Source organism: Epinephelus fuscoguttatus, linkage group LG3 (genome assembly GCF_011397635.1).
Source record: "Epinephelus fuscoguttatus linkage group LG3, E.fuscoguttatus.final_Chr_v1".
Taxonomy (NCBI): domain Eukaryota; kingdom Metazoa; phylum Chordata; class Actinopteri; order Perciformes; family Serranidae; genus Epinephelus; species Epinephelus fuscoguttatus.
In genome coordinates, this window is record NC_064754.1 from 5,400,886 (window position 1) to 5,427,494 (window position 26,609).

Sequence of the window (26,609 nt, forward strand, 5' to 3'; positions counted from 1 at the left end):
AAAGGTTGAGTGTGGTTCTTTCATAAAAAGGCTATGAGACTTTTCCAGTGGATTTTAGATTACAGCAAAACATGAACTTCTCTGAAGCTTGTGTTAACCACAGACCTTATTTTAGGCATCTCACCAAAAACCCATTCAAAAAAACACTGACTTGGAGACGAGGGAACTGGAAGTGTGAACATGCTAACTCATTTTCAGGGTGTAGGATTTATTCCTGCAGCACTCTCTAGCTGTGTAAAGAATACAAAACAAAAGCTTGAAAAGTTCAGCTCCTCTCTCACCTCCTCTGCACAGCTGACCCGTCACTGTTGGAGGTGAGTGTGACGTCAGATTGGAAGTTTCAGAGAGTCACAGAAATGGTCGGACAGAGACCCGCCAAATCTGACCTGGTAAAGGTGTGGGAGAGGGGGTTTCTGAAACTATCTTAACATCAGAGAAGCAGTTATGAAGAAGCAAAGTGGCCTCTTAAAAACCAATTCATACTTTCTGCATCTGCATGTTCACAAGGTTCCGCTTTGGTGCGAAGGTGACATTATTGTCACTATTCGCCCATGTCCATGAGTGTCAGCATGCAGCCCAAAATGTGTGACCTAATGTGCATGCTTCTTCTTCTTAATTTATATGTCAGTTGGCAAATGTTTTGGTGCATTAGTGCCACCAAGTCTGTTACAAGTCTGCAGCTGTGTGCAGACACAAAAAATATGTCCGAGTGTAACATATTTATTAAGGCCGAGGTTAAATCCAGCTACATTTGGTAATAGTGTCGTTACCTGTGCCCTTTTCCATTCATTTTGTGTGTCTAAAGGCTCATTTATGCTCAACGTTAAATACGGATACGGACGGAGCCTTCTGTCCGTGCTCTGCGTTCATTTTGTCCGTATTTCTGCATGTTTCCATAAAGCTTACGGATACGGGCCAAACGGAGCAGTACCACCGGGAACCGTGGGGGCAGTGTTGCTGTCACTACCTGATACGTAGCTCTAGTGAGACACTAAGAAGAAATAACAATTCAATTTCTCTAATCGGCAGTACTAGAGAAAAGAATTCTCCGTCCTCCAGTCGCGATATATTTAACAGCCTCACCGACCACCGCCTCCTACAACGCTGCCTCTGTTTTTGTCTTTTATGCAAGAGCTACATTATCAATATCTCCTCCACAGTCGCCATGTTTGTTTCTGAGTTTGTTGTTGTCATAAACTTTTGACGCTGGGCCGCCCCCTGGTGGATATATTGGTTAACATCCATGCCAACGTAAAGGGCGCATGGAAGTATGTGGGCAGTGACGATAACATCGTTTGAAACGGACGTATACATTTTCGTACGTAAAGGGAGCATAAATGGGCCTTTAGATCTATTCTGTTGAGATGCTTTAAATTCAGATTCAGTTTGAGAAAGTGACAGTGCCACCTGCTGTCAAAACTCAGTACTTGCAGGAAGTAGTGGAGGATTGTGGGTAATTTTCAGATTTGGATTTCCATGAGGTAACTGGCATGTCGGTGTGTGTTGACAAATATAAAGGTAACTTACTCAAAAACGATGCAGAAGTTTATCTGGTTGTATATTCTTTGCTTGTCATTGAGTTCGACATGTTTTTATTAAGTTAAACATTCGTTTTTATTATTTTTGCCGCCAGTAAACATCGTCTGTAGCTAACATTAGCATGATGCCGTCTTTCCAGATAGAGCCTGAGCGGGTTGTCCATATGAGGTCACTTAACACTGTTGTCCTTTGCTGTTTACCCCAGACTTAGGAAGGATTTTCCATGAGGTGAATACACCTGGCTGTTAGCATCATCTACCAGCTCAGAGTGGTCATTAGAGCAGGAGATGTCACACACAGGTCACACGAGCTTTAACACTCATGGCATGCTGGTGGCAAAATGGCAGCAGCTATTACTTTCTTTGCAAGTAGTTGGTGCAGGTTGGACAACCATTTTTTGGGCCTGGTTTAGGGTTTGCTATGACTGTGTTACCCATTTTCCATTGTAATTAAAGATGTATCATCAATGGAGGGTGTTGCACAGTGCACAGCAGAAGTAAACAGTGGTAGCAAAATCCGGATTACATTGTTTACCTGCAACTTTTGCTCTGTTGTCACAGGTGTTTGTTTTTACCCAAAAAACAAGCATGATCTGATTATTAATGAGGCCACTGCACGCACTTTTTGTCTGATGATTTCTCACTGGACTTCTCCGTTGTTGCATTCTCCATCCTCTCTTTCCAATCTGTATTAAATGACATGCCCACTGATGTTGTCACGGTTCGCACCTCAGGTCAAGGAAAATCTGCTATTTTTCGGGTTCCAGCTGAGAGCCAACTTTTCGGGTTCTGAACAAATTTATTTTTGGTTGAAATGCTCTGAACCGCTCAATTGTAGGTGTGAGAACTGGAACATAACTGGTTTCATACTGGTGGAAAAGGGGTGTGTCCTCGTTAGATATTAGGGAGGAGTAGGTTAATGCTATCCATCTGAGATATCTACAGTACAAACACTAGAATGGAGACATTTCAGTGCACACCTGATATTATATGATGGTGTTAATTCTGTTTTTAGTCTTTTGGGCTTTGATAAAATTCTAGAAGAAACCCTGAATCCTTGTTTTTATTTGTCACAGAAACAGTCAAATCTATTGATGAATATTTGCTCAAATTAGCAGCTTCAGTCCAGCAACACCAGTACTGCCTTCAGCCTTTCACAGCATCCCATTCACATGCAGGCAAATATACCTTACCTTATAAAGTCTTTCACCCTCCGGCTCCTCCAGTCTCCCCGTCACAAAAAGTCAATTTATTGAGGGAACATCTTCCAATAGCTTGCTCTCGAATTTGAGTATTTGCAGACGAGTATTTGGAGGTCCTCACTGCAAAATACCTGTGTCTGAATCATGCACGAGTGCGTCCCTGTGTCACTGTGAGAATCCTCAAAGTGGAAGTCAACCTTGTCTATGATTGGCAAGGTCACTTTAACAAACTGCCTCAGTCCTTCACCAGTCAGTCACACGTCCCTCTCACAGGCAGCGCAACAACATCAGCAGAGATGCAGCAGGAAGGTCGACATGCATCATATTTATTTTCCTCTTCTGCACAAACACTCAGAGGACCCCAACTGATACAATTAACCATGTACAAAATGTTTGTCATGAGGAGATATGTGTGTTTGTGTACACGCCTCTGTCTGTACTTGTTATTGTATCCTTGGCAGATAAGATTAACTTTGTTTAAGGTCTTAGGGCTAAGTTTAGGTATTTGCTGAGTCATGCAAAGAATCTAGATCGTTTAGTCGAATGGCTTTGCGCTCAGAGCGTTTCCATTGAAACCATAGTATATAGGTGTGTACTGTGTGTGTTTCATTCACAATACAACACGCATTCCAGCCTGCTCAGGAGGAATGTTCACAATGTCAACAGAGCAGCGGGATTGTTTGAGACATATTTTTTATTGGGTGTTTCACATTTGAAGCACTTACTTCACACTAATACAAGGTCACATATAGGATCTCATCTCCACCAACAATCAGATCTCTTATGAAGATTTTCGTAACCATGGTGACTCTGAACACACACAGAAAAATCTATCACTATCTCCATCTATGTTGCCAAGAATATGTAACAGATAAGCAGCAGCCAGTTATCAAAAGAACCGAGCAGATTCAAAAGGAAAAAAGGAAAGAAACCCACAAATTCGACGTTTTCTAGGGTCAGTACGACCAGTATGTTTGGAGGGGTTTGTCCACAGTGTGGAACGATCACTGCTGTAGTTGAGTTTGTTTTGCCGGGTGAGAACAATACCATTTGTTGGACGATGAGTCACTGACACTGAGAATGTGACTGTGTCCTTCTGCCAGATAACTGTAGCATGTAGCGCTATGAGTGGGATTGGAAATGTAATCCAAACCAAATACGGAAACAAACCCAAAACACAAGGGTTTATGGGTACATCTGAGAACCAGCAGTTAATGGTTGGAAAGCCCGACAGAAGAAAATGAAGTGAGAGCAAAACCACAGTCTGGACTGATGCTCGGATTCAGCTTTTTCTTCATGTGCTCTCCACTGGTATGAAGGCCAGAGACCTAAACACAACTCTGAGGTTGAGCTTCAGTTACAAGACCTGGGCTCAGAATTGTACTGACTAGGGATGTCATGAGAACTGATACTTCAAGTCGATGCCAAAATTCTGAAAACGTGATTTTTCTCCAGTACTGTAGGTAATAGGAATGCAATTCTTCCGGACCTGAAGGGGCAGCATATACGCTTACAAGTGTTATAGAATGTCATTTAATGCCAAAGGAAGAACGCCTACCAGCACAAAAGAACGTCAACACCTGGAAGATGGCCACAACTGCAGCTGCAGCAACAGCTCCGCCTCAGCTCGTCGAAAACTTTTTCTTTCCTGAGGCCAGCATATTTTTTTTAATTCATTGCAATAAAAGCGCCGCATATTTACACTATGCTACAAACAGCAGCAGCATGGAGACATACTGAGCATCTACTTTCACTGCATGTTTCTTCTGGTCGCCGAGAGTTGAAAAATGTTCAACTTTGCATAAAACTCACTGTCGCCTTTTACCTAGCTGTCTAATCAGGGAGGAGGAGGGGTGGGACTAGGCTTGGGTGGTAATACGGTACTTCAGTGTACCAGGGTATTTAGAAATCCTGACGGTATCGTTTTCAGTACCACAAAGAGTCTGTATCGAGGATGTATTCTATGTAGTGCACCGTATGCGCCACCAGAGGTCAGTCTCTACTAGTCAAACATATGTGAGTGGTTGGGATAATGTTCCAGGACTGTAAACTCAACGTATTAAGGGTTTATTGCGACCAAACCAGAGCTGGTGAATGTTGGAAAAGTGGACTAACTAGTGAGCGGTGCCGCACACTAATACCGTCATACACTTTATTCTGTGGTGAAATGTCAGGAGGGTATTGAGGGATGTAAAAAATAGAGACCACCCAAGCCTAGGCAGGACGAATAGCCTACCACAAAGACCAACCGTCACATCTTACATGTACAAGTCCTGAACATTAACAACAACAATACACTGTGAGCTATGTATTAACATTTAGTTCCTCGCCCATTAAATCTCATGAACCCACATAGACTTGTGCTTTGTGTTCAAGGCGGATGATCAGAGCTTAAAAATAACATTTTAATTTAACTTAAAACATTTTTAATAAAGGAATGAATGAATTCGAGGCCATTGCGTTCCAAGTCTGTATTTTTCGTCTGACATTGTTGTACATTTGAAAATAAATACGACCTCACGTGTCAATCATGTTTGCACACTGGCTCTGAAACTTTTGTCCGTCATTGTAACAGGTTCAATTTTCTGTGTTGTTCTGTGTCCGTAGAAAGCCTACAGAGAGCAACAGGAGAGGAATTGGGCGCACAGTGTCATTTCATAACTCAGTCAACATTCAACAGGTCAGATAGCAATATTCAGGGGGATGGGGATAATGAGGAGGATGTAATAGAGGACCACAGAGAGAGCGACACTGTGGAGACAGAAAGGGAGGTACCTCCAGTGGAAAGGAGCAAGGGAGCAGATGTGTCGTTTTATCTTGTCTCGTGTTGCAAATTTTCCCAACAAACAGAACAATAAAAAAAGCGTCAAACTCAGTGTGCAAGGTTTCTGATCTCAACAAAGCATACGAAAACTACGGACTCAGTCTGCAAACGCCTCTATTGTTGTGTTTTTTACCGTGGTATTGAAATGGATATTGAGAATCGTGGAATTTCACTGGTACTGGTATTGACGACTAAGTTTCTACACATCCACTTGTAGATACGTGCCACCACCACAACTACCAAAGAGGGCTGGAGGAAAAGATACAACGCAATTTGGTCTTTCTAAAAAGTAGCTGTATATTGATTTTGATTCTTTTTGGCTGAAGCAAAGTGGTTTTAGAGAGGAGGACGGGGAGGGACAGTGTTAAGGAAGGAGAGAGGGGTTCTCAGGGTTGGAAATGAGGAGTGGGAAAGGGGAGATGTAGTTGTGGTGGTGGTCTGTGGCTGTGACTCTTAAAGCAATCAGAAGGAGGTAGGTGTGTCACACCAGCATCCTAGTCAATGAAAATGTTGCAAAATAATAAAACAGGAAACCTTTTTGAAGCTGTGTACACATGTACCGAAGAACAATCACAAACTGTGAGGTGCTGGCGACTTCCTCTCCAACACTATCATGACATGAACCAAATGTCTGACCTTGGAAACATCAGCTAACTGTTCTTATCTGTTAATGTTCAGACTGCTGTATCAGTGCTAGACAAGACACGCTGCGCCGACAGAGGAGACCACAGTCAACGGAAATAACCTCGACCTCTTGATCTCTGGCGACCCACTTTTCCAGTTGGTGGCACACTGACTTGCTACACACAGATTAACATGTGCCCTCTATTGCATACAGTCAGTACAGTGCAGTTAGCACATGCTGTACATGTAATCACGATGATTAATCTTGTCCTTATGGATATTAATTTATAGCAGTCTGAGATTTGAAGCCAGCATATTGATTATGTCCTGCAACTCAACTAAATAAATAAATAAATGAAGCAGATTAGAGAAACCCAGCAGGGGCGGAGAGAGGGGGTGGCTTCTGGGGCTCCAGCCCGATAGACGTGCACCAAGTAGGGACTACGCAGACGGAACTAATGTGGTACACAAGGCGGGGACGGTAATCAAGCAAACAAATGGTCACCTAGCAACAGACATTTCTAGCTAGGTAGCAGACATGGTCACAGCAGAGAAGCGTAAAGACGACAGTGAGGGCTGCCGCATTGAGGAGCGTGTGAAAAGTTGAAAACTTTTCCACCTAACGACGTAACTTGTCTCATTTGTGTTCATTTGTTCACTTGTTTGATGTGAGAAGCTGCTGGCTCACAGGTTTGTTACATGATCTTATCTGCCCGCCATGGAAAACCCTTGCAAAAGAAATCGCATAACTCCTCATGAACTCCAGAGTCAGACATAATTCGGTCAATAAATCCAATCCGCCTCCCGTGCTTGTATACAGGGCCTAGGATATTAGTCCAATTCACTGTTAGGAACGGTTATGGGTGTGTATCCCCACAGTGCTCAGGTGAGATCTGGCTTTATAAGAAGTTAACAACCAGGTGCCAGACTGTAGGCAGCAGGTATCCAGGAGACAAAGCGCAAGGGAAAAAATGCAAATATAGTGAAGCTAAATGCCAAATGAGAGAAATCTGGGGCTGGCTTTTACTTTTACTTTTGCTGACGAGTGTGTTTACAAACAGAAACCAACAACCCTGCATAGTATTCCTTTAAAAATAGTAACATTAGATAATCTTTGCCTTTTTTTAGGTGGCGGGAGTGAAAATGAGTCATCCTCAACATGTGTTGTTTGTTTTGAACAACAAGATACAGAACAGGATGTAGGCTCTACAGGATGATTTTTCCCACATGATGTACACATTTTTAGTCATTTTATCATCTCTAATGTTTTCAAAAATAGTGCATATAGCTGCCGTAAATAGGGAAAAATCTCAGATGCCCCCGCCCCCCCTGGATTTAGGCTGAGCCCCCAGTGTTTGGTTCCATCCCTGAAACCCACTACATAAATATGCAGCCCTATAAACAGCAACTACAAACTGGGGTTTGACCACACTTTGACATGATATACTGGGACAATGTTGGCCTTTGATTAAATATCCTACATGAGCCACACAGTGGCACCCACCACTGATATGAAGGGGGTTTCCAACAGATTGCAGCTACTAAAACAGTCTGTAAAACATGCAGTGAATTCATCTTTTGTTCAACATACTTTGCTCATTGGTTTGTTTCCTAGTAAATGAATCCATGTATGGTCTGGCGGGACGCTGGGTTGTTTCTCCACGAGTTGATTCTGATTCTACTTTTCACTGCACTTTTTTTTTGGCCCCCACTGCGGCCCTGTCACTGCAGCCTGGATGAACTACCCACATTCAAATGAATGGGAGGAGTGGCTTTTTTGCTGCCAACGCCGAATTTGGTGTGAATGCACTCCAAGAGCTGCTACTTCTCTGCTTCTGAAAAGATGTGAGGGGTCACTTTGCTTTAAAGAGTTCCTAACCCCGAGAGAATTCTTTGGCTGAAGTTTAAATGAGGAGTTTGCTGTAAAGGCTGATTATATGGGAAAATACTTGGAAAGATTTTTTTTGGGTGGTGAGAGGGGGGGATGCAGATTAAAAGATTTACAGATAGTGGATATTATCACCAAATCTATCAGCAGCTACCAGCAGCTCAATCCAAAAACACGTCCCTACAGTACAACCTACAGTACATCTGTACACAAGCAGGCGAGAATGGGCAGGATTTCATCAAAAGGGGTCGAGTGGAAAGGGACTGAATTGGGCGATGAGATCACCATGGCAACGAGAACCTCCGCGGTGTAGAGCATGAGGGGAGTGTGGGAGGGAGTTTCATGCTGAAGTGGTCTAAAGTGGAGGGAATCGCTCTTCACTTTTATGGTTTCGGGAGATTCTCATGGCTGCAGTCCAAGCACTCACAGTAATGAACTCTTCACACACACTCTCACACTCACACACACCATTACATCACAGATAATAACAGTTATATAACAAGACCGTGTGGACACTGAGGTAATCACAACGCGCTTACATCAGTGTCCGCCGGCCAAATAAATACAAATACTTAGAAATTCATGTTCCCTGATGGCAGCGACACAAAAACAAAAATGTAAACAAACACAAAGTAAACTAAAGATTGCACATTTCAAAGAGGGGAGATTAGTATCTACTCCTAACAGACGATGTTGCTCAGTGCTTTCCTCATTTTTAAATTGTTCACAAGTCACAACTTTAGACTGTGTGTGTTGTATTGGGCTCACAAGATAGAATAATTCTTTCTTTAAAACCAAACTCTAAATGTTCAATTCCAGGTGCTGTGCATTAATGTAAATATTTCCAAAGATTGCAAAGAAAACTGACTCGTTTCATCAGTTCTGCAGATTGTGTGTGTGTGGGAATGTTTAATGTTTAGGAGTTATGTTGAAATAAAGTCCAGCCAACCACGGGATAGGAATGATGATCACGTCACACAGTCCTGGAACAGAGAGAGAAACAGATGTCAGCTCGAGTAGAATTCTCTGAAATTTCCCTCAATCGTGAACATTACTTACAAGAAGAACTATTGACTGTAAGGATAAAGACAAGATGTCAAATAGCTCAGTAATCTAGAGTACTTTGTGATCCAAGAGCGCGAGTGGCTCAGAGCAAACATGCTTTTCTAAAATCATAAAAGTGCCATTTTTTACATTTCACTCGGCTCGTTTTTTTCATGGAGTTGATAAATATTCACGCCTGAATGCCACTTCTGTCACTGAAGACAGATTAGTGGCAGGGATTTTTTTTTCCCTCTGCGTTTCAAGAGAGAAAAATGGAGTGGTTTTTGATTTGCAAACAGGCGAGTGCGGTACGCAGCCGGAGGGGTCATAAATGTCAGAACCAAGAAGCCAGTAAAGAAAATACACAAAAGTTTAAGGGCTCTCATTTTCTTTCAAATCTCTCTGTATTTCTTCTCAGTTTTGTGTCGGGGTTTTTTTATTCTTGTTGCTCTGTGAATTTTATGGAACCTGAAGTAACAGTAAACACCAATGAAGCAGCAATTAGGTAAAATAAAACTCTATCTATCCTGAGGGAAACTGCTGTGCAGCAGCTGTAATACAAAAGCTGCGTTTCCACCAAACACGTTCACTACAATACCCACAGAGCTGTACGTAACCCATACGGATATGTACCTAAACTGTAGATCTGTTTTGCACTTCCACCACTGACAGTATTCTAAAATGTAGGTGGTGTACGTGTCACAGCCACATCACTGCTGCATCCAGCTCTCACTGTATATCTTCACTGACGACGCAGAGGAACGTCTGCACCTCACTGATCCTGCATAGGACGGGGTTGCGCAACATTTTCAGCACAAAAAAAGAACCAGATGAACTATTTGGAGCAGAGCAGGGGTGTAATACTGCCAGGGCACACAGGGACAATCCGTTTTTTTCCTTCAAGTGAGGAAACAAAATATTTGCAGTTCAAATAATACAGTTAAAATTTGTTTAAGCTCTTTAAGATCCAGTAATCACTAAAGCACCTGTCATGCAAGGGAGACGATAAACACAAATGGACTGGTCAGTGTTGTCATGTTGACGTTTGAAGGAGCTGTATGTAAGAAATCTAAAGCAAATAGTCGCAAAATCAATCTGTCCAGCAACCTCGAATCTGTAGGGGAGGGGGGGCGGACACGACTCGCGGCAGTATTTTGAATTTGAGTGTAGTAACCGTTTTGGCCACATTCTTACATACAGCGCCTTTAAGGTGTGTTGATTGATTAAGTAAACTCATCTATTAAATAACATGCAAGAAAATATAAAAAATTCCACCTTAAAAGTTGCCGGTAGCTGCAACGCAGTGAATTCAATTATTTTTTCTCAGTCTATAGCTGCTAACTGTGAACTAGTTAAGATGAAATGGCAGTAAAACATCCTTTTATTTTATAGTTATAGTTGACTAATGTATGGGAGTTTGCCACAGTAGGACAGTGGTTACTGTCCACTGTAGTCCGACCAGGAGTGTTGACTCTGTATTGATCGATCAGTGGACTGCAGTGTTTCTAGCTCCACCTTTTAGTATCGGATCAATGTGCTGGGTACTCAGACAGAGGGGTGACAAAAAACGGTACAGAATCGAGCAGTTCAATTGGTACCATCCACAACTTTTGACAAAAAAAAAAACAAAACAAAACACAAAAACAACTACGTTTATGTGTACCAAACTGAACTGGACTGCTTGGTGGAAACAAGGCTAAAGCAGGAGTGCACATAAAAAAAGTAAAAACCCCTGACAATAGGGAGCGAAATAGGTGAAAATCTAAAATGTGTTCATTATATACAATACATTTATCCACACACATGATGAAATACAGATACATGAGAGTTTAATTTATTGGTTTTGATTAGATAACAGCAGTTTCATTAAGGAACTATTTTGTTTTTACCGAACTACAACCGATAACTGTATCACTCTGCAGAGTGCATCTACTGCTAGCTCACCTAGCACCACTAAGCTAGCTGACATCACAGCTCAGTGGAGAAAGATGCTATCAATGATTAAATCCCCCACTGTCATGTGCACAAGTCTTGTCCATGAGTAGGGTTGGATCCAAATGTCCACCCTCTGGATTTGCGGACTGATCTCTCGCAGACTTCAGCTGTATGTACTGTGACTAGTTTAACTGTTATGAGTAAAGTCTGTGACGGCATAGACTGCAAGTCGCTGATAGACAAGCCTCAAATATTCTGTCTGCTCATATTCCCTGCAGATAACAAGATATGAATACCATGTATAGGGTTCTTTTGTGAGAGAACAGAATGAATTTCTGTTTAAAATACAGACTGCACATATTCAAATACAGAGATGTTTGTAAATAAGGACTGAACTATGACTAAATAAACTGGGTCGGCCTATTAGGTACATCAGAAGATCTTCTGTTGTTGTTTTTCGGCCACTTTTCAAGCCTATATATTTGGCATTACACTGTGTAGCCTACAGGGTGGGCTGCAATAATGCAATGCATTTTGATTGGCCTATATTTCATATTTGTTGAATATTATTTCTGGCGTCACGTCACGTCCGTATTACAATGAATTGTGGGTTATTCAATCAGTGAAGTCTGCTGAAGTCTGCACCACAAGCAGACTCTCTGGAAGTCTGCAGAAAGTCTTCAGGCCCCTTGTGGACTGGAAGAATTGTGGATTTGGACAGCCCTAAGCACTCCAAGACTTCCCGGGAATGCACCCACATAGTCTGTGAGTCTGCAAGTGCGGTGAAGTCCAGACATTTGGATTCAGCCTAGGTGCACTTCTGTGTGGTGATATGGCTGCCAGGTGTAGTTCGGTAGAAAGAAAATAGGTCCTGCATGAAACTGCTCACAACAAGGTCTGTGGTTTATCTTGAGTAACCGGGTCATGATTTCTACAAAGAGACATTGCTGTTGAGTGTTTCAAATGTGGTTTTCTGGTGCTTTGAGCACCACAATCTGAGTGCCATCTAGTTCCATTACATTAGAGAGAATGCAGACATCTCTACGGCCGATATCGCCAACACTTGGCAGCTCACACCAAAACAATCTAGACTGATCAGCGGCAATACAGGTAAGAGGGAAAATATGTGTTTTTGGTTTTTGGGTGGACTGTCCCTTTAAGTGTTCTCCTGATAATCTTACCTTGTTTACTCCCAGAAGTAGCGCAGATACCATATAGTTTCATTCTTCAGCTGAGGGCCAAACAGAGGGTTGGCTTGGGCCAGAATGGCTACCAACCAACTGAGCAGAGAAAGAGAGAAAACACAGACTCTCAACACACTGATCTTTTATTCAGCACAAACACAATATATATTTTGCCCCCTCAAGGAAAAGTTCTGCTTTTTTGCAGGCTGGGTCTTCTTACCGCACCGCTGGGCAACACACCAATAGATCATATTATTGTAATAACCACCCTAACTGTAAAGATAGCAAGAGCACACCGCAGGAAATAAGCTCTGCAACTAGCCCGAGGAGACACACAACAGACTTCACCAACTATCAATTTTAACCAACTCTCAAAGCAGTTATTTGGAGGTCTAAATAAATTTGAACATTATTTTATCACCCTATTAATCCAACAGGATCGTCTGTAGACTTACAAAGCTAATGAGTTCAACCTGCAGGCCGACCTGGATACAGCTGTGTTTTCTTAATGACCGGTCCATCACCATTGAATTCACACAGTGAGACGTCATGCAGATGGTTAAAATGAAGCAGCCTTAATAAGCTGCTTTGCAGCCTGTAGTTTTTTGGCCCCACTGGACTCCACTGTTGTAAGGCAGTTTCCCGCACTCCTGTCCACAGTCTCTACAATAACAGTGGTGAATATAATGCTATTCTAACCTTTGTGTATTTAAATGAGCAAAGATTAAAGATGAGTATTAGCTATTTCTCTTTTTTACAGGACTTTATGTCAGGCAGATTTTTATCCAGCTATTAAGAGAGTAGCCGTGGATTTATTAAGAGAACTGGATGCTAATTTATTTTTTCCAAGGATGACACAGGCCTGACCCACCCTGCTCACTCTGACTGGGTTAGCACTTGTTGCCTTCGTTGGTTGGGCTGGTTAGGTTTAGGAAAGAGGAGGTAGACTGGTTAGGGTTAGGGTAAGAATATCAGGGTCAGCCAATCAGAGGCAGAGTAAGGCAGAATAGGGCAGGTCATGCCTTTACCATCTTAGGAAAAAAAACTCGGGAACTGAATACAGTGTTGGAGGCGAGACCCAGTTCATTCCTAAAAAAGTTTGGCTTCTGAAAATAAATTACTCGGATCATCCGTATCATGGGGCCCACAGGTCAAGCACAGCAGTGTTTGCCTGTCAGTTCCTTGACTGTTTTCGGGCCTGAAATGGCTGATTTCATGGCAGCTTTTCTAAAAATATTACGATGCATGTTATTATAAGCATTCAGATATTGTAGGGTGGGTCCTGTGGGCAGCAACAGCTGATCACCGTCAGTGAGCTCTTGCTGCCATTTGATGCAGCACTGAAGAACCATGAGCTGCTCTCCTCCTCCTTTCTGCTAAGTTAGCACAAGTTAACACAGCAGCGGTGGTTTTTAATGGGAGCTGAATTATCCCCAGAGGTTTCCTCCTCTCCTACACAAACAGACCAGTTGATTCAAACGGCTAAAAACACTGAACTGCTGCTCACCTTTTCAGGAGGTTTTTTACCAGGCAACTGCTATTTGCAAAGGCGCTAGTAACTGTGGTGGCCGACGCGACATTGTGAAAGCACAAACAGCCCAATCTAAGGCCAGTGTTTCGTTTGTCCATTCTGGGCTACTGTAGAAACATGGCTGTGCAACATGGTGATCTCAGTGGATGAGGACCTGCTCCCTGTGTCGATATAAACAGCTCATTCTAAGGTGACAAAAACACTATGAGTCCTATTTTCAGGTGAAAATGAAAACATATTTATCATATTATATTCCATTTCTGCCAATATATCCACCTAAAGTCTACACACTGGACCTTTAAGGTCAAGGTTGACTACAATATGGATCCAGTTAACAAAATTTCACCGTATTTTATTAATTAAAATAGTTGATTGTATAAAACAGACACAGCAATAACCTAAACAATACAGAACTATGATTAATGACTAAAGGTATGTCAATAAGATGTACTGTATGCTGCATAAAAACATTCAATATAAGATATAACATAAGTGATCCATATTCTACTTCTTAACTTTTAGAGTTCTCCAGTTATTGCATATATTCTGCACAATAAACCAATCTGTTCATCAACATTATGTTTTTCCTCTTTATCCTTCTGCTTCCATTCAAGCTCACCCAGGTACGTCATTTTCAAACTAAAGCTTGAACTGTGCTTGAAGTTTGAGAATCTACTTTTACCTGATAGTGAACAGATAGTCACTCCCTGAAAGAGCTGGGGCTCCCTCTAGGGGTACAATGATAATCCTACTTCTTATCTACATAGTCATGGTTGCAAAAAACTTCATTAATGTAGATCTTTTTCCAGACTGTTTAAACCTCACATCAACAATTTCTTGTATCCTCTGGTGATCCATTAATCTATCTTGCATCTAATGTCCACAGCTGTCGCTTTCTCTTGCCGGTTGTGAGCAGTAGAGCTGCTGGTTTCGAATTCTGATACTCAACTCTTTTGCGTGCCTTATAGCGTGGCCTTGAGCTCGCGAGTGTGTTTCAGCCTCAGTAAGCCTCTGAATAAGATCTTGTTTCAGTGTATTTACAGTCTCCTTCATGTCTAATGTAAGTTGGCGAGATGCACGCCCTGTCTGAATTCTTGCTGATCCTTCGTGACTGATAATCACTGGAGTAGCTCACCTGTCTCTTCCCGTCCTCCTAGCACCATGTTCTCTTGCAAGAAACACCTATTTTCAGAGGTCTCCATCTTGTTATTGATCTTCACTTCTGATTTCTTACTGCAGAGATCCATGCAACATGACAGCAGTTTCACAATCACAACAGAGATGAAAAGAGGAGAGTTTGTACTCACAACAAGTAACAGCAGACCGCTGTGAGGATGAGACTGGTGACAATCACACTGTGGGAGGAAACAGAGAGGAGGGTTACACTTCTGCAGCTCTGTCCACACTCTCTTAAACACTGGGGCTGAGAGATGCTTTCATGTTAATGTTAATCATATCTCTATGTGACAAAAGCATTCAGATCAGTGGGATGTACTGAGTTAGCTTTTGATTTTGAATACTTTAATAAATAGTGCAGTGATCGCACTCCTAATTTAAAGCAGCAATGCACCACATTTTATAAGATCATGATAGGAATGGGCAATATGATAGATTCTGTGAGACATGTGAATTTGGCAGCAGCTGGGGAAACCATTTATATATATATACAGTTAATATCTCTCATTGTATTAGGCTGTAAAATTGTGATGAAGCACCTGGATTTTTCAGGTAATTTCTTCGCTGCATCAGCCCCAAAACAAAGTCTCCTGTCGGGTTACTTTATAGGTTTCTGAATTATCTAATAATTTACTATATTACAATATAAAATTACACATATGGTGAGAGACGAGCTAAAACTGTATTTATCTCGAGGGAAATTGTTTTGCAGAAGTTGCAGTGGAAGGTAGAAAAGAGTGCAAATAAACAGTATGGTGGCCCTGAGGGTCAAAACACAACAACATTTAACAAAACACAACATTAACGAAACAAAATGACATTTTGCAAAACAGAAAAAGACATAAAACAAAACACCATATTTCAGACATTTCAGAAAACACAACATTTACCAAAACATTTTACAAAACACCGTTGTATTTTTTTGTGATGTGATATGTGTTTACTAAATAGTTGTGTGTATTGTGTGATGTTGTGTTTTCTGAAATGCTGTTGTTTTTTTATCAAATGTGTTTTCTGTTGCTGTGTTCTGACCCTCGGGGCCGCTGTAATATAGAGTGCAAATTAGAGTTGTACCGATACTGATACCAGCATCGGAAATGCCTCCGATACTGCCTAAAATGCAGTATTGGGTATCGGCGAGTACAGCCTATGACCAATCCAATACCACATAATGCCTCACGTCATTACCCATACGCATGCTACAGGCAAACGAAACGTAAACGGAGCAGAGTTTAAAAAGCATTCTACTGTAGCCTTTAAAATGTGTTTTTTTACCAAATTGTGTGGCTGCACTTTAACCTGTGTCTTGATCTGTGTCAACACTGGATAATAATAATAATAAAAAAAAGTTTTATGACATTCATTCTGCTATGATGTATTTATTTCTCAATATTTTACATAGCGTTTTAGGAGTTGAGACATACAACAATTCATATCCCATCCATTTTTATTTTACGCGCTGGTATCGGATTGGTACTCGGTATCAGCAGATACTTAAGGTTCAGGGATCAGAATCGGTATCAGGAAGGAAAAAGTGGTATCGGTACATTTCTTGTGCAAATAAAACAAAACATAAATAATAAAGGTTATCAACAAGGTGCAAAAATACACACAGAGCCAGAGATGTAAACAGGTCAAAGGTAAGTTTCATGAATCTAAGTGGTTCACAGTATGGTGCAAATTCCAATAAATAGCCTACACATGCAGTGCATCCTTATGACTCCCTTCTTATGTAAGTCTGTTTTCAAATAATATAAATACTATAGGCCTTACAGTCATCATGGTAAATGTAGTGAAGTGCAATATTTCAATATTTCACTCTATATTATGAGCCTATGACGTGGAATATCTTAATAAACAGAACCTTACAGGCTGAGACAGACAAAGAAATTCTCATAAAATTCTTCTTCTTACAAATTAATTAAATAAATCTACTTTTATTTTGTAGCTTGACTGCATAGCATGTGAACCAGTAGCTTCAGCATCACTGTTATTCATCAGCATTTATATATTATAATTTAAGTCAACATTAAAACTAACACCAACAAAACTGTCTTCAGATTATGAACCCAAATGGTCTTATCTGTTATTGATTTGACCCTTTAACCTTACTGCCGTGCAGGGTGGATGGATGGATGGATGGATGGATGGGAGGAAGCAGAGGATGTTGGGATGGACGCAAGATGACGCGCAGGGCCTCCATCACATGAGCACGAGTACGCTCATGTATTTATAAAGATACTGAGCAGCTGACTGCGGTGTAAACATTATTTTTTGAATGATACACACCCTAATATCTGAGCTGTAATGCTGGTGCATAGAATGAAATGAAACACTCAATAGTCGCAGTTAATTGCAGCAAATGAAACGGCAGCAGGACCACCTACCCCCGGTTGGGTCCTTTGGGCACTAAGAACGGAGCCACGACGCCCACCAGAGCCCATAGCGTGGTGAAGCAGATCATCGGCAGGGCGAGAGAGTGAGACACCATGGCTCCTGTCCACGCAAACAGCGAATATGGAGGAATTAATCTCGGTTTGTCCTCTTACAAATAAAGCGCATCAATGGCTGCTGAGCCAGCCAGTCGCTTCCGCAATAGTCCCGCCCCGTTAAGCCGATGCGGCACGTGATTGGTCCAGGCTCAGGAGACAGCGGATTCTGATTGGTTTATCCGACTGTCTATCTGTATTACTGTGAGAGGGATTGGACGCGTGCTTGTGCCAGCAGGTTGTAGACATTTTTTTCCATCTTCGTTGATCTGTCGTCTGTGGTTTTATTTCCTAAACAGGAAAAAGAAATTTGCAGATTTTTTTTTATCATTAACAAATTTAACTAGTTTTGGTTTTTTCCCGTTATTTTATTAAAAAAAAAAAAAAAAAAAAACTTTTTCAGTCTTTCATATTCGGCAGTAAATACACTGACCCATGTTCAGCTACAAACAACTCAAACTGTCTCACTCCCTTTCTATGTAGATGTGCCACCCTGTTTTTGTTATGTCACAATAATTCACAAAAAATACAGATTATATAATTCTAAAATAAATAATATAAATATAAAATAAAAATAAATATATTAAAGAAATATCAGTTTCTTCCTCGCTTTCTGCACATATGAAGATAGGTATTTCTCCCCTATTTATAGCATGATTTACACACACACACACACACACACACACACACACACACACACACACAAGGCAACTGAGGAAAAGCTATCACAGGTGGGGAAACACCAGAGGCAGGGTAAAAACTCAAAATGGAAAACAATTTCAGTCAATAAATAGTAAATTAATAAGTTAAAATATAAATAAATTAGTAACAAAATAGAAGAATATGCCAGCTAAAAAACAGATTAATAAAAATTAAATAAATATGTAGATAAATGCACAATAATAGATACAAAATAATTAAGGACATAAAGTTCAATTAAAAGCCGGGTTAAAAAGGTTGGTCTTGAGTTTGCCTTTAAAAACATGAGCACTCTCTGTGGCCCTCAGGTCTTCAGGCAGGCTGTTCCACAGACGTGGACCATATATGGGCTACAATATTTCAATTCATTATACAAACTACAGTGTATGTGCAGAACATGGAAGCCTTTGACAGAAACCTTTGAGAATTCTTCTTAGTCATTTATGTGCAGTGGATGTCAATCCCTCATGCAGCCGGCTGGCCATGAAGCTGACACCAAATATTCTGCATTTTTGTACTCATTCAACACATAATGGCAACTCCACTCTAGTGATTAGTGTTGCTACAGTGAAGGCAGTAATATAATTTCTGCCAGTTTGTCATAAAAATAACATATAATAGATGAGCTGACAGATAATTGAATTTCCCCTTGGGGATGAATAAAGTTATTCTTATTCTCTTATTCTTAAAAATAAATACTCAGGTGACACTGGAGTGCCGCTTATGTTTCTGACTAGATTCTAAACACTTTGGAGACTAATGTACAGAACATTCTGCATTTTTATGAAATTTCAATTAGATTAGATTAGTTTATTTGTCCTATTAGGAAAATTTTCTTCACGCTTCCATACATCTTGAGTGCCAACCCGACATATACACATACCCCACAGATACAACATACATTTGCCACACACACATGGATTCTCAAACACATAACATACAGTATAACACAGACATACTTACATGTCACTGCCGTTTTTGACCATTCATATTTGACCTGATTGAATAGTTATTTTTTATCTGAGGTGCTTCACTTACACCTAATTTCTACTCTACCAGGATATATTTAGCGATGAACCGACAACGTTTTGACCTCTCAGCAGTACCAGCTGGAGTTTGCAGCTACAGACAGTGCTTTGTAAATTTTGTAGACCTCTCTGGCGTCATGTGGCTTTAAAATGGTCTAAAATGTGACAATATAAAGTCTCAACAAATACATAATTTGAAATTGCTGATATCTGTAGAAGCCTAAGAGTGCTCAGTTTTTAATTTTACACACCAGTTGTTTGTGTTGCACCAAACTAGATTATTCTTTTGCCTGGAAAGAACGACCATGTTTGCAGAAATGCACAGTTTGCATTCTCCATCATGCCTCCACCCATACACAACACCTCCTAATATGAAATAATGATGTGAAAGTATGGGGTTGTTACATATTTATAGGACAGGGAAAAAAAAGAACAGGCCCACCCCTAAAATGGAGCTGCAACACTTCATCATATCCATAATACATAACAATGCTCTAATGTGACAATAACCTTGAACACCACATGCAGAGGTGCCCTGTTGAACCTCCTCACTGTGACTGTGGCAGACTGTGCAGTAATACCACCCAGTGGACAAATGTGCAGTCTACATTCCTTGTGCAGTTTCCTGCGATTAATCTTATCTGTACCCACAAACATTCATTCCATCCAGACCAGAGACCACTGCTTTCCAGTTTTAAGTGGGTCAACTTGCCAGGAAATACCAGATGGCTTACAGTCTGTTGTTCTCAGGATATTTCTCATTTCTTGCCTAGACTGGATGATTTCTGGCTTATGGGAAAACAGAGTCAAACTAGCCTGTTAGATTTCTTAAAAATGAAAACTGTATTTTTGATATTTGCATTTATTTTTTCATATTGTATGTTTACTTGTAGACATATTTAACATTCTTACATGCAGTTTACTGTATTAACTAATTCATTCCAGTTAATCAGAATTGATAAATTGGAAGTGTACTGTCTGAGCGAGCATTTTTTCCTATCATAAATAGTTTATACCAATTGACATTAATTTTATTTTACCTTTACTTCCCCAGGAAGTCTCATTGAGATCAGAAATCATCTTTTCAAGAGAGACATGGGTCAGCTGTGCAAAACACAACATAAACAGCATGAAAAAAAATCACAATAAAACAGAGGAACAGCTATTTAACACAGTGGCCTCTCAAGAAAAACAGCTACGTGCCTCCAGTGGTGTAAGGTAGTTACAATGGGCCCCAGTACACGCTATTATGACGGGCACTAACTAGTTATCGTCTTGTAACATGATCAAATGGAGACTTGACATAGTATAACACCAACATACATATTACCCAGAAATAATCATAGCATATTTATATATGACGAAAAATATAAAAGAAGATAAGGAGTTATACATTTCAATGAATAACTTTTTATTGCTTATTTATAGTAGTAAATTAAGCATATATTTTATCACATAAAACCATGATGGGGATGGGTTTGCCTTTTCAAAGGCATATAGCCTAGCAAATGGAACCATTTTAATTTTGATTTATTTAATTTAATGAGAGTTTTTTTTATATAACACAGATATATATACCCTAAGAGGCAATCTGAATTACCCCCAGAAATTGTCAGAGGGCCCGCTCTCTCTATGGCCCCCTGTCCTTTTTTTTTTTTTTTTTTTAAATTTTATTTTTAAATTTTATTATTTGCACACATAGTAAAAACTACATTGAATCCAGATAAATAATAGAAAAAATAAGGATGTGACAGGAGAGGTCAAGAAGCTATAAGCTTATACAACGGACCTCCCCTCAACGTAAGATAGAAAACTATATGAACAAGAAAAAACAAAATGAGGGCCCCAGTGCAACCACCCTGCCCACACTGTCTATATTTATGCCCCTGTGTGCCGCCATCACCACATTCTTTATGGTGACCTTGAATTCATCAATAGACATTAAACTCTCTGATTTTAGATCTTTTTGCAGATCAAAATACAGTTTTCCAAGGATCTGTGAAAACTCAGGGTGCATTCAAAAGCAAACACCTGGAGGACATTTTATCCAGAATGTGCCCCAAAAATTTTCTGTTACAAATCAACTCCTTTATAGGAAATTATGGAATAAATACAACAAATTACCAAAAACAAGATGAGTGAATTAAATAAGATTAAATGAAATATTATATAAAAATATATATATTTTTTATTACTGAATATTTTTTAAATTAAATTAAATTAAATTAAAACATGTTATAATTTCAGTGCAGTGACAGTGCTTTAATAAGTTCCCACAAACTTCATAAAGAAATAAAAGTGCAGTAAGAAATGATATTGAATTGAATTCCTTAACTGTGTGATATAAAACCAAAGAGTTGTGACCGGAAGGCTTATTTCAATCCTTTTGCGGTTTTATTTTGATGGTTGCAACCGGAAGTCACCTTCAAATTCTGCCCGTCATTGTTTTATTGTTGTAACTGAATACCGGAAGTTTGTCGTGTCGTGACGGCGGTTAGCTGGACGGTGGTGACTGGACAGGCGGAGGAGGATCAGCGGGGCGAATGTTCACGTTAACCGGTAACCTCACCGGAGAAGTGTCAGCCGTTAATGAAGACTGAAGACGTGTCGTTTCTTACGGTGTTGTAATTTACATTTTATTTTAGAGCGCGTGAAGATAATGCTGGACGGTAAAACCTGATGAAGTTCACCAGAGATATCTGCCGGCTGCTGGGTTTAGGAGGCGGTGAGTACAAACTGGCAGCAGCCGCGGACAACTTTAGGTTTGTCAGTCAGATAAGTGAGTCGGTGCCACGGTTGTTGTGTGGCTGTGATTAACTTCATGTCACAACCTGTGGCAGCACTTGAACGCCATGCTGACACATACATTTCACATATTGGCCTCCAAATGACGTGAAATAAGTTGGTAAGAAACATTAAAATTAGCAGATAAAATACATGTAGTTCCATTCAGAGCCGTTTTGTTAACAGTTTGTGTTGCGAACAGCCAAAGTCAGCACTCAGCTAATGTATCTGCTGAAATGGATGCAAAGTTGTGACTTTTAAAGCTTTTGAATGTTGCCCTATTAAGCAAAATTAAATTTACTTTATTTTGTTATTCTAAGTGACTTGAACTGTATTTACAGGACAGAAAGTTGGCTCTGGTTGAGTGTCAGCTGTAATAGAAATAACAGATATAATCTCAATGTGTTTGTTTTATATTAAGTAGTGAAAACACCCTCTTATATGAATTAATAATATTAAAAATACAAATTAATCCTTGGGTCTATCTGGGTCAGGTGGCCTGTTAGAATAATACAATCAGCTGCTTTTTCAGTCCACTAGATACATTTTGCTGCTGCTTTTTAGATAAAGCAGATGTTGACAAAGTTTTCCTTTAGGGACACAATTTAAAGTTGAAAAAAGGTAATAAATCACAATATATTTAACCTCAGTACTCAGCATCGTAACATTTAAAATAGCAACAATATTGTATCGTGCCACTTTTTTATTTCACGATGTAGTATTTAGAGTTGCAGTGGTATAAGATTTTCACAGTGCGATAACCGTCTCAGAAAATATTGTGGTTTCACTGTATCACTGTATTTCAGAATTATTATTATTATTATTATTCAATAAGTCAAAATGATACTGAAAGGAATGAAAACAAGTGTTATTTGTGGTTGAACCAACCTTTTATTACTATAATTGGAACTTGAAACCATCTTTTTAAATAAAGTTTACGTAAAAAGTAAAATAAAGTTGAGATTGACCGCTGCAACCCTATTTGAAACCTTTTTTTAAAATAGAAGTTTGTGTAAAAAGTCTTATTTTTCAAAATAGCTGTTATAAAGTTGAGATTTTTTGTGTAGTTGCATTTTTTTCACAATATCGTGGATGAGCAAAGGTATATGGTATGATAACCATCAATTTTAATATCACGATATACCTTAGAACTGGTACACCGCTGCAACTCTAGCAGTATTGTACGATAAAAGGCAGATTCTAATTAGAAAATAAGAATTAAAATAAGATTTTAATTGAAAAAAATTAACATGTACAAAACTTCACACAAGTATATGTGAAGGGCACAAATAACAGTATTTCAAGCCAATTTTATAAACTACATGGACAAAGAAATATGGACCAAAAAATAGATAAATAGATAGAAAAATAAATGATAATGGGTACAGGTATACAGAGAAAACTATTTTTCAGTCAGAGATTTGGAGAAAAAATTGCGTAATTTTCCAAAAGCTTGACACTTTTTTGTTTGTTAATAAACAGTGATTTCAGAAAGCCTTATATTCTAGGAGACAAAGATAAAAACGGACTTAGAGAATTTTCTGTTAGTGAATAAAAAAGTTAGAATTTAGAATACTCTGACTTTATCTCCTCACGTCTTCATATGCACTTGTTGTCGAAAGAAAAAACCTCCTAAGAAAGAAATTGATCCACAGACATACCACATTTCTTACAACGGATACCTTTGTAAATTCTCTATTGCTCTCAAAAGTTTGTGAGTATACGCCACATATCAGTAACTGCTGAACATAGAAATTTGTTACTGACTTTGGAAATGGTGCAAAATAATTGTATTAGCTTTTTCCCTGTGCTTTCAACTGCATCTTGTGGTCTTCATCATTACTTTACATGATTATAACATTCACCTCCAAGTGATTTTGCTCCCATAAAGACTGAGATTCTCTTCTGTCATTTAGAATAACAAAATTAATTGGATGTTCAAGAGCAATGAAAAGCTGATTCTGTTTGCCCAGGCTGTATTTGAGTTGTTGTCACCAGAGCTAGCTTTAACTTTAGCTTTGAGCTCATTTAAGCAGTGTTTTGGAGAACAGAAGGGATTTTAATACAATATTACAGAAATTACTTTGTAATAATATAGCTGTGTTGTGTTGTCTGGTGACTCGGTTGCTTGCAAGTCATAAACGTTGGGACTCTCTCCCATTTCTGCCTTCCCACATGACATAAACCTAGCACTAGCATTAGCACTAGCATTGTTCCCAGTGACCAACTTCTCTGACATTTTAAGTAAAGTTTAAACTTAAACAAGTTGACTAGTCTAAAAATAAGAAAACATTGAGCCCAATTTAGTCTATAAATTTAACCATTGTACGAAAAAAAAATTGCACATATTATAAGCACCATTTGAAATCACATTTTTTAAATAACCAAATTTAAATGCCACTAAATGTGTGGCACTTTGCACCATGCATGATAAATATTTTCCTACAAAACACAAAGACAACAACTCACTAAATAAAAGTATGCAAGTAACATTTATTGAAAACATTATTTTTTAGGAAAATAGGTCTTTATAAAATTGGCATTTTTATTAGATGAATGGATACGCATAAAATAATATATTTAATGATACGTTTAACCAACAAGTATTTCTGGTGTCGACTAGTGAAGGTAGCAACATTTAATAGACCAGTTGACTAATAGCGCACATCTCCAGTTAGCACTAACCCCAAGCAGCATCTTTTCCAATGATGAATGCCAAACTATAACCTGATGTTAACCTACTGTAGTTACCCGCAATATACCGGAAAGGGAAACAGCCTTCAATACAAGACCTGTTTCTAACAAAGACCAGGACAGATTGGTCTGCTCGGTTTAGTGAGTCCTTTCATCATCACCTTGCATATTTTAACCTCTTAATTTGTAGCCTATTTATTTTTGGTCTGCAGTCATTGTGGCTTGTCTTTATCTTTGTGTTTAAAGGGCCAGTGTGTAAAATGGGTTGAAAACAGTGACATCAGTGGTCAAATTCTAGATTGCAGGGCTCACTCGCTCACCCCTCCCGTCGGGTAAATGACGGTGGCCTCGTAGGGACAAAAAGCCTTGCGCACAAGTTTTTCAGGAGTAGGTCTATCTAGCGACGAGGTGAATGTTTATTTAGAAATCTAAGCCATGTTACGATATTGTAATGAATCCCTCACGAGCAGGAGACCAGAGGAGCGTTCGGGAAAAAGGCCAGTTTACTTGAGCACTCCAGAAACTCTGGTAACACTCCAGGGGGTAAAAGACTCCGTCCCAAACTCTGACTCTTCTAGCGTAACAGACACACTTCATACACACATACTCGTTTACCATACCGAGTGGGCACCCCCTCCCCTCTCTGCTCAACCTCCAGCGCGCACACTGACTGACAGCGTAGCCGGTAAACAGAGCTCAGCTGTTTATTTAGCCTAGCAATATCTCCGGACTATAGTAGCTGCAATGGACGACTTTGAACGCGATTTTGAAGAGTTTCTTGTAGACCCAGACCCAGAGCCATACCTGTTTGAGCCGGAGCATACAGATGAGGAACTCCATGTGTTTGATGCTGAGCGGGCGAGAAGAGAGGCTGAATGCACAGAATGGGATTCGGTGCTACTGCTGCCATCGTTGGGGAGATATATCATCAGGAGGAAAAGCGCCGCAGAGAGTGCATCACAAGGAGTGAAGTTGCGTCTTCTTTTCCTCGCAGATGACAGTTCGGGTTCATTCTCTCCTGTTGCGTGGTAAGTGTGGTCCATTCGCAAACTTTATAACTAAAAAAACTTTTCACTACTCTCTATCGACGAACTACTAACACTCTCTGCTGTTTCCTCCTCCTTCTTCCTTCCTTCTGCTGTCTTCGTTGGTTCATTTATACACGCGAAACGCATTCTCTGGCTGGCTGGATTGTCCGCTCGGTCTGCCGTACATACATGGCAGTGCAAGATGGCAACCTCTCTAAAGCAAGGCCCTTGCTATACATACATATATATATATATATATATATATATATAAAAGCATAATTATAAGGCTACGAAAACCAAACGAATTTTATTTTATAGCGATTATACACTTGTATAAACATATTAATGGGTAGAATATTCAGATTCAGATTCAGATTGACAATAAACCATGCCCAATATTACACACTGGCCCTTTAAATACTAGTTTAATCAGATCCGACTTGTGTTGGTGTTTAGATTCATCTGGCAGCACTTTATAAACCCAACCGAAAATATTTGCTTGGCAAATTAGGTTGTCGCCACCCCACAAGAATGTACAGAAACTGGTTCGACCACAACTGCAGCTTTAACTTTGAAAATAACTTTGCCATTTATGTATTTGACTGCAATCACCAGAATCATGAAAATCTAATGCACTTATCTGAAATAAAACATTATTCATTATTGAAAGGAGCTGAGTTGCTGTTTCACCAAGTTAATGACTTTTATTGTAGGAGTGTTGCTGTTATTTTGGCAGCCATCTACTGAACAGTTTCCTTGTAGAATTCCTGGACTTAACAAACTCATCTCACCCAGCCTTGACCCAGAAACTTTATAGACAAATCACCAAAAGGAAAGGATCAGCTGAAGAGACTACAATGAATGAATGAATTGTTAATTTTTCATGTCTGGTCATTTCAACAAAGCCCACCCCTTATGGGATTACTCACACACATCTAAAG

At 39.7% G+C, this 26,609-nt stretch overlaps 2 protein-coding genes across 2 annotated transcripts in view; one reads left to right on the plus strand and one right to left on the minus strand.

Annotated features, from left to right (window-relative positions):
* Positions 1-3,064: 3,064 nt before the first annotated feature.
* On the minus strand, positions 3,065-17,542 carry atpv0e2 (ATPase H+ transporting V0 subunit e2). Its single transcript, XM_049572020.1, has 4 exons — positions 17,334-17,542; positions 15,078-15,125; positions 12,237-12,335; positions 3,065-9,059 (listed from the first exon to the last, which is right to left on the minus strand). The coding sequence occupies exons 1-3, from the start codon at positions 17,435-17,437 to the stop codon at positions 12,242-12,244; spliced, it is 246 nt and encodes an 81-aa protein (XP_049427977.1). The 5' UTR covers positions 17,438-17,542; the 3' UTR covers positions 3,065-9,059; positions 12,237-12,241.
* A 4,107-nt stretch (positions 17,543-21,649) lies between these two features.
* Positions 21,650-26,609, plus strand: part of LOC125886069 (uncharacterized) — a 35,332-nt gene continuing 30,372 nt past the window's right edge. The window contains exons 1-2 of the mRNA XM_049572010.1: positions 21,650-21,721; positions 21,808-21,887. Coding sequence (XP_049427967.1) covers positions 21,842-21,887 — 46 coding nt within the window. The 5' untranslated portion in view covers positions 21,650-21,721; positions 21,808-21,841. The remainder of the gene's footprint in view (positions 21,722-21,807; positions 21,888-26,609) is intronic.

Bases quoted from the DNA above. Each gene is read 5' to 3' on its own strand.
- atpv0e2 (XM_049572020.1), bottom strand. From the start codon at position 17,437: ATGGTGTCTCACTCTCTCGCCCTGCCGATGATCTGCTTCACCACGCTA. The intron at 15,126-17,333 runs GTAGGTGGTCCT...TTCCTCCCACAG, and splicing joins CCCAAAGGACCCAACCGGGG to TGTGATTGTCACCAGTCTCA. The intron at 12,336-15,077 runs GTGAGTACAAAC...TTCTCTGCTCAG, and splicing joins GCGGTCTGCTGTTACTTGTT to TTGGTTGGTAGCCATTCTGG.